At 38.7% G+C, this 15,927-nt stretch overlaps 2 protein-coding genes across 2 annotated transcripts; one reads left to right on the top strand and one right to left on the bottom strand.

Annotated features, from left to right (window-relative positions):
* The first annotated feature begins 1,593 nt into the window (after positions 1–1,593).
* On the top strand, positions 1,594–2,589 carry LOC121321114 (olfactory receptor 6N1-like). Its single transcript, XM_041260018.1, has one exon. It carries the CDS (start codon positions 1,594–1,596, stop codon positions 2,587–2,589), a length of 996 nt encoding a protein of 331 aa, XP_041115952.1.
* Positions 2,590–12,033: 9,444 nt separating this feature from the next.
* On the bottom strand, positions 12,034–12,996 carry LOC121321113 (olfactory receptor 6N1-like). Its single transcript, XM_041260017.1, has one exon. The coding sequence runs from the start codon at positions 12,994–12,996 to the stop codon at positions 12,034–12,036; it is 963 nt and encodes a 320-aa protein (XP_041115951.1).
* Between the last annotated feature and the right edge of the window lie 2,931 nt (positions 12,997–15,927).

The following is a 15,927-nucleotide window of genomic DNA, read 5'->3' as shown; positions in this document are numbered from 1 at the left end:
AAATGGAAATTGTCTGTTTTTTCTGCGAGATAAGCAAGCCTGTGAGTGAGACAGCTATGCTAATAGCGAGTGCGCTTTGAGCCAGTCAGACTAGAACATACGGACCCTAACCACTCCTAACTCCAGGAGGAGCGCACGGCTTCCAGAATAATACCGCTTGTTCTCAAGCAGGGCAGCGCAAACCCTGCAAACACCTTTTTACCAGGAAGCGCTGGCTTGTGCAGAAACACAGAAGCAGGTTGTCATATAAAAAGAACAGAATCTTTAATAGATCACAACTAGCGCAAAGCACAAATTACAATTGGATACAATCAGCAGTTTAACATTGAGCAGGGTCATGAGACGCATGCTACACGTTACAATCCGCGCACCTAAATAACTCAACTATCTACTACATTTCATACCATGCAAATCATATCTGAATTCAAAACCACATCGAGCAATACACATCAATAATCAAACCTAATACTACAGCACATTGAAAACCAATAAAGAATTAAAGTGTCAAATAATATCACTCTTAAATCACACAAAGAAAATAAGAACACAAGTAAATCTCTGCCTATCACAATCCCTACCGCTAGTGAATATCTGCCTGCTGCCTGCCTGCCTTTTTTAACATAAATTAGACTGCGCCTAAAACGTAGAAAACATAACTTAATATTTATAACCCTAAAATGCATATCTAAATTAAACTCGAGAAAATAACTGTCAGAAAAAGGGAGGGGAGAGGGGGGTAATACTTTACAAAGTTGGCATTCCCCGTCCCGAATGAAAACACTATGTTACACCATTTTTGTTCCTGGGTAGTAAGTGTTATTTCCTAGGATTTAGAAGTGAGTAGTTTTTCGAGATTTACGATTATACTGTATTTACATACAAAGATGACTACAAAAGATTTAGAAGTGAGTAGTTTTTCGAGATTTACGATTATACTGTATTTATAGTATAATCGTAAATCTCGAAAAACTACTCACTTCTAAATCTTTTGTAGTCATCTTTGTATTACTTTAGTATAAATACATGTTAATTTGGATTCATATGTTGTTTTTTTCTGACTTTATGTGAACGAAAAGACACACCATTTTCTCATTGGAAATAGTGGTATTTTGAAATATCATTGTCCTGGTCACAAAAGCAAAGTTTGTGGGGAATAATAGCCATTTTCTATACTTTTGAGGCATAAGCAATTAGGAAATAACACTTACTATCCAAGAACAAAAAATAATAATAATAATAATAATAATAATAATAATAATAATAATAATAATAATAATTGTTACACGGTGAAATCAGCTGCTTTCTTTCAAAGTCCCCTTCTATAGTACTATCACCGTGATCTGCGCATCTCTCGCAACTGCGCACCAAGTCTCAGCCGCCGGTCTCCCGAATCAGCACCTGAAGCTGCTTTTCAGTGCCTTCTTAATTGGCTATCAGTGATCGAATCACACCCTTTGACTGCAGCTTTGGCAGTGTGCATGCTGTTTAAATATGTTTTCGCCTCTGATGTGGGGGTAATACAATGCACTGTGGCCACTCGCAAGCACGTGTTCCTATTGGTTTGTTTTCCAGGCTCGGAAATCATAAGAAAGAATGAACAACGCGAGCGTGACGGTTTACCAGGTGGAAGAATTCCTGATCGACGGTGTTCCCGGACTCGAGGAGTACCAGGCGGCGCTGTTTGCGGTGTTCCTCCTCGTGTATTTTTTGGCGTTCGCCGGGAATCTCTTCATCCTCATCATGGTGATTCTGGACCGCAGGCTTCACACCCCAATGTACTTTTTCCTTTGCAATCTATCATTTGTTGACATAGTAATTCCAACAGCTATCATACCGAAACTGTTAGCTGTGTTAGTCGCAAATGAGAAACATATTTCCTTTACCGGCTGCTTTGTGCAAATGTACGCAGTCATTGCTTTCGGAAGTACAGAGTGGTTTCTTTTGATTGTCATGTCCTACGATAGATACGTGGCCATAGTGAAGCCGCTACACTACCACGTGATCATCAATCCAAGGGCCTGCGTGGTACTGGCAGGGGCTGCCTGGGGGTTGGGGCTGCTGGCGCCCCTACCAGCAATCTTTATGGCGACTAAGCAACAATATTGTGGTTCAAACAAAATTTTGTACTGTTTCTGCGATTATTCACCAGTAGTTACACTGGCATGTGCCGATGTTACAAATGCCATCAATATTGCTTTTATTTTTGCAATGTTAGTGATTAATATATCCTTTCTTCTTGTGCTCTGGACTTATTTCAGAATACTAACAATTATCCAAAAGATGGCAGCTGCTGACCGCAGCAAGGCTTTCTCAACCTGCTCCTCCCACTTGTCTGTTGTGGTGACTTACTTTTTGTCCACGGCCTTAGTGTATATAGCTGTCAAAATAGGAACTATCCCAGAATATTCCCGGGTGATCATCGGGGTCTTCTATTATTTCTTGACTCCCATGTTGAACCCTATCATTTATACTTTAAGGAATGAAAAAATTAAATTGGCTGCTGTAAAGTATCTGAGATTAAATTTGGGACTCAAAGCTGTGTTTCCACAAAGGGTGCACAGTGTTACTGGTTCCAGTTTAAAAGCATGATAAATGCATGCTACTGGTTCCAGTTTAAAAGCATGATAAATGCATGCTACTGTTTCCAGTTTAAAAGCATGATAAATACATGTTGAATTTTAACTTTATCAGAGAAAAGCAGCTCTTCCATCACACATTGCTGTGCTGGCTATGCAGACGTGTCCTGAGTTTATTTTCATTTAAAGTGTTTTGTATTTATTTTATTGAAGTTTACAATCATTGCATTGTATTTTTCTCAGTCATCTCCCATTCTTTATCAGATGTGGACCCTGCACTCAGTCACACAGCATTGTTACTGTTTGCTATATTTGTAGAAATGAAGCCATGTAAATAGAAAAGGGGGAAACAAAACATCCATACTTTCAAGGTCACATGACCTTCCCCTGTTTTATAGCAAACAAAAAGGAATGTCTGATGTGTGAATGTAAGCTTGTAAATATATGTGCGAAATGGTCAATGGTCTTGTTGTTTATTTAAAAGAATAAAAATGATTATGCATGGATGGCGGATTTTGTTTTAGTTTTGTTTGAATTATTGTTTTATGGTATGTTTGATTTAAAATGCACTGTTTTTGCTGTTTTTTCATCAGTAAAACAATGCTCTGTTTAATGCTGGGTAACAATTTACATGAAGGGTCTCTAATTACTGTGGATTTACAGTAAGTACCTATGTATGCACACAATTACAATGGTATTAGGCATAGTTACAATGCACTTCATATGTTTGCATTAAATAACCCTTTTCTCTTTACAATTGTGTATTTGCATATGTTGTGGAAAAAGACTTACATTGTAACTGTGCATAATAACACTGTGATTCTGTATAAGTACACATGTGTTTACTCTAACTTGTAAATACACAGTATTAGAGACACTTAATGTAAAATGTTATCTCAAGAGTTGTATGTACATTCTGACAGCTGCAAACCCAAACAGATACCACACCTGATTAAAAGGTTGCCTACTTTGATAAATAAAAAACTGCACTAATTTCCAGATCACTGCTTGTGTCTTGGTTTCATCCTTACACATGAACACACTGCACATGAAGGACATGCACATAACAAAACATGCACACAGACTTGTGAAGATAAATACATAACCAGCAATACATTATCAGACACAGTGAGCACTGCCTGTCTGAATGTGGCTCAGGGTAGCTCTGAACACAGCCCTTCCTTTCAGATCTCTCACAGCATGCTGCAGTGTGGACAGCATGATTGCATTGCACCGGGTACCAAACAAAGACAGATGCAATTCACCACTCTCCAAAACCACTTGTTACCTAATTAACACATGTACTTAATGACAATTAGAGTAGACATACACTGAAATAAATAACAATGCTGTAGGACAAAATAAAAACACAGCTATTATATAAAAAGATAACCCTGCACTGGGGTCCGGACCCTGCTCTGTGAGTACACTGCTTCTGTCCACACTGAGGGTTTCTTTTGCGTTTTGCGAGTTCCGCATCATGCCCTTCAGATTTTTGTATTTGTGTTCAGTATGTGTTGAAGCATTGCAACACCAGCAGCTGTGTTCTGAGGTGCTGGTGTTTCCTCTTCACCCTGCAGGGCAAATCCCTGGACCAGACGCTGGGTGCTTTGATTAAACACACAGAAATGTGCCTCTTTTTTAAGGAGAGATCATATAGCAGTCTAGTCCCCCAGTCTGTCATCTACCAGTTTCATAGCACTAATGAAACATGCTTTCTTTGTACATGGTACAGCCAATTTAGTGATTGTTCAACAAAGCAGCTGAACTGGAACTTCATCACACATCGTATCTCTGGGACAATGTGTTCATTATTACTGACAAAGTGCTTTAGTGTCACACTGTACATGTGTTCATCATTACTGACAAAGTGCTTTAGTGTCACAATGTACATGTGTTCATCATTACTGACAAAGTGCTTTAGTGTCACACTGTACATGTGTTCATCATTACTGACAAAGTGCTTTAGTGTCACAATGTACATGTGTTCATCATTACTGACAAAGTGCTTTAGTGTCACAATGTACATGTGTTCATCATTACTGACAAAGTGCTTTAGTGTCACAATGTACATGTCTTCATCATTACTGACAAAGTGCTTTAGTGTCACAATGTACATGTGTTCATCATTACTGACAAAGTGCTTTAGTGTCACAATGTACATGTGTTCATCATTACTGACAAAGTGCTTTAGTGTCACAATGTACATGTGTTCATCATTACTGACAAAGTGCTTTAGTGTCACAATGTACATGTCTTCATCATTACTGACAAAGTGCTTTAGTGTCACAATGTACATGTGTTCATCATTACTGACAAAGTGCTTTAGTGTCACAATGTACATGTCTTCATCATTACTGACAAAGTGCTTTAGTGTCACAATGTACATGTCTTCATCATTACTGACAAAGTGCTTTAGTGTCACAATGTACATGTGGTCATCATTACTGACAAAGTGCTTTAGTGTCACAATGTACATGTCTTCATCATTACTGACAAAGTGCTTTAGTGTCACAATGTACATGTGTTCATTATTACTGACAAAGTGCTTTAGTGTCACAATGTACATGTCTTCATCATTACTGACAAAGTGCTTTAGTGTCACAATGTACATGTGTTCATTATTACTGACAAAGTGCTTTAGTGTCACAATGTACATGTGTTCATCATTACTGACAAAGTGCTTTAGTGTCACAATGTACATGTCTTCATCATTACTGACAAAGTGCTTTAGTGTCACAATGTACATGTGTTCATCATTACTGACAGTGCTTTAGTGTCACAATGTACATGTGTTCATCATTACTGACAAAGTGCTTTAGTGTCACACTGTACATGTCTTCATCATTACTGACAACGTGCTTTAGTGTCACACTGTACATGTCTTCATCATTACTGACAAAGTGCTTTAGTGTCACAATGTACATGTCTTCATCATTACTGACAAAGTGCTTTAGTGTCACAATGTACATGTCTTCATCATTACTGACAAAGTGCTTTAGTGTCACAATGTACATGTGTTCATCATTACTGACAAAGTGCTTTAGTGTCACAATGTACATGTGTTCATCATTACTGACAAAGTGCTTTAGTGTCACAATGTACATGTGTTCATCATTACTGACAAAGTGCTTTAGTGTCACACTGTACATGTGTTCATCATTACTGACAAAGTGCTTTAGTGTCACAATGTACATGTGTTCATCATTACTGACAAAGTGCTTTAGTGTCACAATGTACATGTCTTCATCATTACTGACAAAGTGCTTTAGTGTCACAATGTACATGTGTTCATCATTACTGACAAAGTGCTTTAGTGTCACAATGTACATGTCTTCATCATTACTGACAAAGTGCTTTAGTGTCACAATGTACATGTCTTCATCATTACTGACAAAGTGCTTTAGTGTCACAATGTACATGTGTTCATCATTACTGACAAAGTGCTTTAGTGTCACAATGTACATGTGTTCATCATTACTGACAAAGTGCTTTAGTGTCACAATGTACATGTCTTCATCATTACTGACAAAGTGCTTTAGTGTCACAATGTACATGTGTTCATCATTACTGACAAAGTGCTTTAGTGTCACAATGTACATGTGTTCATCATTACTGACAAAGTGCTTTAGTGTCACAATGTACATGTGTTCATCATTACTGACAAAGTGCTTTAGTGTCACAATGTACATGTGTTCATCATTACTGACAAAGTGCTTTAGTGTCACACTGTACATGTGTTCATCATTACTGACAAAGTGCTTTAGTGTCACAATGTACATGTGTTCATCATTACTGACAAAGTGCTTTAGTGTCACACTGTACATGTGTTCATCATTACTGACAAAGTGCTTTAGTGTCACAATGTACATGTCTTCATCATTACTGACAAAGTGCTTTAGTGTCACAATGTACATGTCTTCATCATTACTGACAAAGTGCTTTAGTGTCACAATGTACATGTCTTCATCATTACTGACAAAGTGCTTTAGTGTCACAGTGTACATGTGTTCATTATTACTGACAAAGTGCTTTAGTGTCACAATGTACATGTCTTCATCATTACTGACAAAGTGCTTTAGTGTCACACTGTACATGTGTTCATTATTACTGACAAAGTGCTTTAGTGTCACAATGTACATGTGTTCATCATTACTGACAAAGTGCTTTAGTGTCACAATGTACATGTCTGCATCATTACTGACAAAGTGCTTTAGTGTCACAATGTACATGTGTTCATCATTACTGACAAAGTGCTTTAGTGTCACAATGTACATGTGTTCATCATTACTGACAAAGTGCTTTAGTGTCACAATGTACATGTGTTCATCATTACTGACAAAGTGCTTTAGTGTCACAATGTACATGTCTTCATCATTACTGACAAAGTGCTTTAGTGTCACAATGTACATGTGTTCATCATTACTGACAAAGTGCTTTAGTGTCACAATGTACATGTCTTCATCATTACTGACAAAGTGCTTTAGTGTCACAATGTACATGTGTTCATCATTACTGACAAAGTGCTTTAGTGTCACAATGTACATGTGTTCATTATTACTGACAAAGTGCTTTAGTGTCACAATGTACATGTGTTCATTATTACTGACAAAGTGCTTTAGTGTCACAATGTACATGTGTTCATCATTACTGACAAAGTGCTTTAGTGTCACAATGTACATGTCTTCATCATTACTGACAAAGTGCTTTAGTGTCACAATGTACATGTGTTCATCATTACTGACAAAGTGCTTTAGTGTCACAATGTACATGTGTTCATCATTACTGACAAAGTGCTTTAGTGTCACAGTGTACATGTCTTCATCATTACTGACAAAGTGCTTTAGTGTCACAATGTACATGTGTTCATCATTACTGACAAAGTGCTTTAGTGTCACAATGTACATGTGTTCATCATTACTGACAAAGTGCTTTAGTGTCACAATGTACATGTGTTCATCATTACTGACAAAGTGCTTTAGTGTCACAATGTACATGTGTTCATCATTACTGACAAAGTGCTTTAGTGTCACAATGTACATGTGTTCATCATTACTGACAAAGTGCTTTAGTGTCACAGTGTACATGTGTTCATCATTACTGACAAAGTGCTTTAGTGTCACAATGTACATGTGTTCATCATTACTGACAAAGTGCTTTAGTGTCACAATGTACATGTGTTCATCATTACTGACAAAGTGCTTTAGTGTCACAATGTACATGTGTTCATCATTACTGACAAAGTGCTTTAGTGTCACAATGTACATGTGTTCATCATTACTGACAAAGTGCTTTAGTGTCACAATGTACATGTGTTCATCATTACTGACAAAGTGCTTTAGTGTCACAATGTACATGTGTTCATCATTACTGACAAAGTGCTTTAGTGTCACAATGTACATGTGTTCATCATTACTGACAAAGTGCTTTAGTGTCACAATGTACATGTGTTCATCATTACTGACAAAGTGCTTTAGTGTCACAATGTACATGTGTTCATCATTACTGACAAAGTGCTTTAGTGTCACAATGTACATGTCTTCATCATTACTGACAAAGTGCTTTAGTGTCACAATGTACATGTGTTCATCATTACTGACAAAGTGCTTTAGTGTCACAATGTACATGTGTTCATCATTACTGACAAAGTGCTTTAGTGTCACAATGTACATGTCTTCATCATTACTGACAAAGTGCTTTAGTGTCACAATGTACATGTGTTCATCATTACTGACAAAGTGCTTTAGTGTCACAATGTACATGTCTTCATCATTACTGACAAAGTGCTTTAGTGTCACAATGTACATGTCTTCATCATTACTGACAAAGTGCTTTAGTGTCACAATGTACATGTGTTCATCATTACTGACAAAGTGCTTTAGTGTCACAATGTACATGTCTTCATCATTACTGACAAAGTGCTTTAGTGTCACAATGTACATGTCTTCATCATTACTGACAAAGTGCTTTAGTGTCACAATGTACATGTCTTCATCATTACTGACAAAGTGCTTTAGTGTCACAATGTACATGTCTTCATCATTACTGACAAAGTGCTTTAGTGTCACAATGTACATGTGTTCATCATTACTGACAAAGTGCTTTAGTGTCACAATGTACATGTCTTCATCATTACTGACAATGCTTTAGTGTCACAATGTACATGTGTTCATCATTACTGACAAAGTGCTTTAGTGTCACAATGTACATGTGTTCATCATTACTGACAAAGTGCTTTAGTGTCACACTGTACATGTCTTCATCATTACTGACAAAGTGCTTTAGTGTCACAATGTACATGTGTTCATTATTACTGACAAAGTGCTTTAGTGTCACACTGTACATGTGTTCATCATTATTGACAATGCTTTAGTGTCACAATGTACATGTCTTCATCATTACTGACAAAGTGCTTTAGTGTCACAATGTACATGTCTTCATCATTACTGACAAAGTGCTTTAGTGTCACAATGTACATGTGTTCATTATTACTGACAAAGTGCTTTAGTGTCACAATGTACATGTGTTCATTATTACTGACAAAGTGCTTTAGTGTCACACTGTACATGTCTTCATCATTACTGACAATGCTTTAGTGTCACAATGTACATGTCTTCATCATTACTGACAATGCTTTAGTGTCACACTGTACATGTGTTCATCATTACTGACAAAGTGCTTTAGTGTCACAATGTACATGTGTTCATCATTACTGACAAAGTGCTTTAGTGTCACAATGTACATGTGTTCATCATTACAGACCTCCTGCGACGAGAGGCACATTGCATACTTACATTACAAGCCCTAGAACCATTTGGACTCAATGAAGAGTTGAATCTGTGTCCCCTACTTTAAATCGCAATGACTATATGTCATGTTATGTTATATTGGATGGATCATACTAAGTGAAAGACATGGGAAAGTAACAATTCTGCTGTATGTCGTCTGGATAATGTGCTGAATGATTGCTGTTTCTTATTAAGAAATGCATACTAGACGTTTGAACGAGAAATAGTAGAACTAGTATGATTTAATGTGCAATTGATTTTTACATTTCTGAATCTGAATTGTAAAAATTGTATCTAAAGGTGTAACAATTTATACATTTTATTTATCATGTAATCAAAGAAACTACAAAATGATATCACAAAAGTCTACCTGAAGCCATAATAGTAGTACAGTATTTCATGTTAGATTTTGAAATGTTAATGTTCATTTTTTTTAATTTTTGTCTGTATGTAGAAAATTACAAAGAGGTGTGTAATTCAATATGTTAATGTAACATTATTCAGTAGGTTTCATTTGACCTAATTGTATCGATCTGTGTATTTTTATTGTACCGTATTTCTGTTGTGTATGTGTGTTTACGTGCTGTGTGTGTCTATGTTGTTCCTGTTGTTTGTAATTGTGGTTACTTCCCCCTCTGTATTTCCCGCCAGTTTTTAACTCTCTCTGCTGCTGTGTGACCCTCGTCTGCATGCGGGAGCATGTTCTGTGTCTCCCCTGTGATTGGCCCTTCCCTCTGTGTCAGCCGTGTAGTGCATGTTCTGTGCCTCCCCTGTGATTGGCCCTTCCCTGTGTATCAGTTGTGTAGTGCATGGTCTGTGTCTCCCCTGTGATTGGCCCTTCCCTCTGTGTCAGTCGTGTAGTGCATGTTCTGTGCCTCCCCTGTGATTGGCCCTTCCCTCTGTATCAGTTGTGTAGTGCATGTTCTGTGTCTCACCTGTGATTGGCCCTTCCCTCTGTATCAGTCGTGTAGTGCATGTTCTGTGTCTCACCTGTGATTGGTCCTTCCCTCTGTATCAGTCATGTAGTGCATGGTGTGTCTCCCCTGTGATTGGCCCTTCCCTCTGTATCAGTCGTGTAGTGCATGTTCTGTGCCTCCCCTGTGATTGGCCCTTCCCTGTGTATCAGTTGTGTAGTGCATGGTGTGTCTCCCCTGTGATTGGCCCTTCCCTCTGTGTCAGTCGTGTAGTGCATGTTCTGTGCCTCCCCTGTGATTGGCCCTTCCCTCTGTATCAGTTGTGTAGTGCATGTTCTGTGTCTCCCCTGTGATTGGCCCTTCCCTCTGTATCAGTCGTGTAGTGCATGTTCTGTGCCTCCCCTGTGATTGGCCCTTCCCTGTGTATCAGTTGTGTAGTGCATGGTGTGTCTCCCCTGTGATTGGCCCTTCCCTCTGTGTCAGTCGTGTAGTGCATGTTCTGTGCCTCCCCTGTGATTGGCCCTTCCCTCTGTATCAGTTGTGTAGTGCATGTTCTGTGCCTCCCCTGTGATTGGCCCTTCCCTCTGTATCAGTTGTGTAGTGCATGTTCTGTGTCCCCCCCCTGCTCCCTGCAAAAGCAAATAAAACATAAATAATTAATGAATTAAAATATTGCATGACTCATCCTGATGTGGCAACAGCCCCAGTCTGCCACAGTGCAGCTGCGCTAGTGATCAAGAGCTACACTGGTAAATATTGAGTCTCCCTTTTTATCAATCAGCATTATTTCTCCATCTGTTAGACATTCAGGGAAATAACATACCGAAATGCTTATTAATCGAACGTGAGTTTAAATTATTAGTAAGTACACACTTTTTGATTTGAAAGCTGAACATTAACATCAGCAAAAGAACAACTAAGTTACACGTTTTTAATGAAAAAACAATTGTAGGCAACGTTTTCTCTAAAGTAAAATCAGGCTTGTGTTATTGTAAAAGCCACTTCTGATATATTTACTACTGCTAATCTAAGTTAAAAATAAAAGATATTTGGTGGGAATTGAACTTGTTCATGGCCCCGTGCAACATTACCCTATTTTCAATTCTAAAACCAGTATTATTTAATTTTTAATAACGGAATGATACTCGCTCTTCCTTCAGATATTTTTGTGGGTAATAAATAAAAAAGATATGCTATATTTAAGTACTAATATTTTGTGTAGTCGTCTCTCTGACCGCCCGCCAAGTTCACATTTACTTGACGACGTTTTTTCTTACTGTTAGCTAACTTATGAATGGTGCAGACCTGGGGTCAAACCAGCATGTTTGTGCGTGTAGGGCGTGCGTGTACTTTATAAATGTGGCCCATCCTTTGAATACTTTCAAATTTTTATATTTAATTTTAAAGCAAACCAATGCCAAACACAACAAGTATAATACATACATTATAATACATAAATAATGAAAGAAAAAAGGGTGTGTGTGTGTGTGGGGGGGCAGCATTACTGTATTGACAATAAGGATTTAATACAGAGGTCTGCTGTAGTGTGTTACAGTAGCAGGAGTGCAAACTTGTATTCAATGTTTATTGCTTTAAGTCTTTTCCATATCAACAGAAATGTTGCACACATGTACTCCCATCCCTGTTACCATTACAAAGATTCCCAGCACTGTACATTAAAGTTGAAAAGTTGAAACATTTAAACATGTTTAATTAGAAGAGGAAACAGAATCTAATATTGAAAGCCTCTTCTACTCAAAGTCCGCCTGGTAATATTTTGGTCTTTCTCAATGTTTTCAGCAGGCTGTCCCTCATCTCTTTGGTCCTCAGGCAGTAAATGACTGGGTTCAACAAGGGCGGCAGCACATTCTGCACCACAGACGCCAGGATCTGTGCTTCTGAGGAGGCTCCCGGGACTCGGTAGGAGATGTACACGCTAACAGCAGTCAGAATGAAGACAGAGATGACCAGCAGGTGAGTGGCACAGGTGGAGAAGGCCTTGCGACGGCTCTCAGGTCCATCAACCTGCAACACGGACCTGATGATCCTCACATAAGACAACAGGATGAAAAACAAGGGAATTAACAGCACAGCCAAACCTATAGAGAGAGACACATAGCTGATGATTACAGTGTTAGCACAGGCCAGCCTGAGCACAGCAGAATAGTCACAGAAGCAGTGGAGAACCTCATTGGGTCCACAGAACAGCAGCCTGACAGTAAGGATCAATGGAACCATTGGCATGAGCAAGCCACCCAGCCAACAGCAGAATATTAGTTTCAGGACAAAACTGTTGCTCATTATATTTGGGTAATGGAGAGGGTTGCAGATGGCCATATATCTGTCGTAAGCCATGAGCGTGAGGAGAAAGCTTTCAGCTGTGCCCACGCCGAGATAGAGCACCATCTGGGTGAAACAACCTGCAAAGGAGATGACCCGAGAATCAAACAGGAAAAGGGCTAACGTTCTGGGCAAGGTGACCGAGGGGATGACCATGTCTAAAATGGCCAGGCTACAAATGAGCATGTACATGGGGGTGTGCAAGCTTTCATCTAGTATAAATGTAAGCACTATGAGCAGGTTCCCCAGGAGGATGAGGAGGTAGACAGTCAGAAAGACAGCGAAGAGGTAGTTCCTGCTCCCCTGGTCCTGGAACTGTGGAAAACCAATGAAAAAGAACTCTTTGATTCCCAGACCAGTCTGGTTTATGCCAGACATGCTTGCTCCTGGAAACAAGAGCACAAACAAACATACACATTTAATACAGAGTATGTAAAGCAATAATGATATGAGCATGTGTAACAGAGCAAACATAACAGGTATTAAACAGATAAGAGATCAGGAAAAGCAGGGTCTATTTTAATGATCTAAAATGTGGCCCAGCTTGTGGGGTTTGATATGTCTAGACTGGACTGCAGGTTTCTATACTTTATATTAAAATCAGCAGCACATCCTTGCCAAGAATAGCGAGCTGATCAACACAAACACATTTTGACACGATCACTGCAGTGCCAGGTGCTCTTAATGTTTTTTTTTTTTTTCTTGTCTGAAATGATATAAATGCTTGTTTTTAATTAGCAAAGGCTGTAGAGAGAGGGTTCTTGTTTTTCATCCCTGTATTACTGTTTGCTGTAGCTGTGCTTGTCATCCCACACATGGGTATAGACACTGAGAACCCAGAAGCTGTGGATGCCAGTGCAGGGTGCAGAGCACAGGAGCTCTAACACAGAGGAGGCTGTGCTTCACTGTGCTTGGTCAAGCAAAATCTTACATTCAGAAATACTAAAAGAAACTCCAAAATCAATAACAAACTTAGCGACTAGAACTTTTTCTCAATCTCCTCAAATGCTGGGCACTGATTTGTAATTTTCTTTAACGTAGCACTGTGGAGCATTGCTAAAAAAATCTCATATTTGTGCGCGTGCTTCTCTTTGTTTACAGAACTCTTTCTTTTACTATCTGATTTAGTAAATATATTCATGCTTCAATTAGACTGTTGAATGTTATTGAAAGTTAGAGATCCGTCTGTTTTTGCAGGCATTTACTAAGCTCCTTTCGGTCACTCTCTGCTCGATTGTCCCATGTTGAGTTTTTTGTAACTATGTATCTCGCATTTTATAATGCAAGTTACGGCAGGACAACTTCTCGAACTCCAAATTTCTAAAAAATGTAAATGTGACAGACAGGGATGAATTTCAATATCCATATTTATTTAAAACTAAGGTAGGCTGAAATGTGTGCAGTATGTAGTATGCAGTAAATATACAAAACCGACTCAAAGAGTTCAGCGGGCACACCTAACCGGTGCCAAATTTGCTGTAGTTATTTTTAGGTGATAAAAATATTCATTTTTATACTATTATTTCAGAAATTAGAATTTCCACAGGGAACTACATATCACATGACAATGGGTACAGCCATGATCACCATCAAAAACACAGCATTACCTATATGTGATAAACACAGCCCTATCTATGTGTGATAAACACAGCATTAGCTATGTATGATAAACACAGCATTAGCTATGTGTGATAAACACAGCCCTATCTGTGTGTGATAAGCACAGCCCTATCTGTGTGTGATAAACACAGCGCTATCTGTGTGTGATAAACACAGCCCTATCTATGTGTGATAAACACAGCATTAGCTATGTGTGATAAACACAGCCCTATCTGTGTGTGATAAGCACAGCCCTATCTGTGTGTGATAAACATAGCCCTATCTGTGTGTGATAAACACAGCCCTATCTATGTGTAATAAACACAACCCTATCTATGTGTAATAAACACAGCCCTATCTATGTGTGATAAACACAGCCCTATCTGTGTGTGATAAACACAGCCCTATCTATGTGTGATAAACACAGCCCTATCTATGTGTGATAAACACAGCCCTATCTGTGTGTGATAAACACAACCCTATCTATGTGTGATAAACACAGCCCTATCTGTGTGTGATAAACACAGCCCTATCTATGTGTGATAAACACAACCCTATCTATGTGTAATAAACACAGCCCTATCTGTGTGTGATAAACACAGCCCTATCTATGTGTAATAAACACAGCCCTATCTGTGTGTGATAAACACAGCCCTATCTGTGTGTGATAAACACAACCCTATCTGTGTGTGATAAACACAGCCCTATCTGTGTGTGATAAACACAGCCCTATCTGTGTGTGATAAACACAGCCCTATCTGTGTGTGATAAACACAGCCCTATCTATGGGTGATAAAGCAGGACCTGCTGAATATCGTTTTTACTCCTGTCAGTACTGAAAGGTGAATTGCATCAATAATGTTAAGTGCACCCCAAGCACTTTCCTATTGAGAGCAGATATTACTCACCGGCGTTCTGATGGCTCGCTTGCTGGTGGGGATCAGAACTAGAGATGCGCAGGAAAGCACTGCTTTATTTCATTGGGCTGTCCCAGGGGAGTCTAATAGCATCATTACACAACAATTAAGACTGTTAGGAAAGAGGTAATGGGTAGTCACATGGGGGCATAAGAACAAAACAAAATAAATGTGCATTGAAGTACATATTAATGTAGGGCATGCACATGAAATCTAAGTTCCCTGATTATTAGGAAAAGTATAAAATCTAACAATGGTCTGCACCTGCTGGCCTCCCAGCTATCTTTTTAGTTTCTGAACCAAAGTGATGCGCAAGTGAAACCCTACCGGATACACATAAACAGATATACAGGTACAAAGAGGTACAGGGCTTTATACATGCACAACACTTCAGACTATAGATTCCAAACGTTTCATCCATTCTTAACTCCAACTACTAGAAAGAAAAATGCATGTTAACATAACAGAAGTAAGAAACAACCCCCTCAAGTGATTTAAGATATCCTCAGTTATAAAACTAGATGGGTTGGTTCTGTTTGTAATATTTATGCTATACAGGTGATTGTTATTCTTTTAAAAAATGGGAATTAATTACAAGCAATACTAAATTATCCTCACCTCTTTAATATCATCTTGTGTGTGCTCTGCAGAATAATTTCTTGTTTGCTATGCTTAGTAAATAAGGCAGCCTCAGAAAGGTGACCCCACATTGCTATACTTGTACTGTGGGAAACGTTTCTAAGGGATGCTACAATGAATCCACAGCACACAAGGCCCATTAGAGAGAAGGCTA

Source organism: Polyodon spathula, chromosome 9 (assembly GCF_017654505.1).
Source record: "Polyodon spathula isolate WHYD16114869_AA chromosome 9, ASM1765450v1, whole genome shotgun sequence".
Lineage (NCBI taxonomy): Eukaryota > Metazoa > Chordata > Actinopteri > Acipenseriformes > Polyodontidae > Polyodon > Polyodon spathula.
This window is presented reverse-complemented; position numbering and strand designations above follow the sequence as displayed.

What these genes read in the sequence shown, in the direction of transcription:
- LOC121321114 (XM_041260018.1), top strand. Translation starts at nt 1,594, where the DNA reads ATGAACAACGCGAGCGTGACGGTTTACCAGGTGGAAGAATTCCTGATC.
- LOC121321113 (XM_041260017.1), bottom strand. Translation starts at nt 12,996, where the DNA reads ATGTCTGGCATAAACCAGACTGGTCTGGGAATCAAAGAGTTCTTTTTC.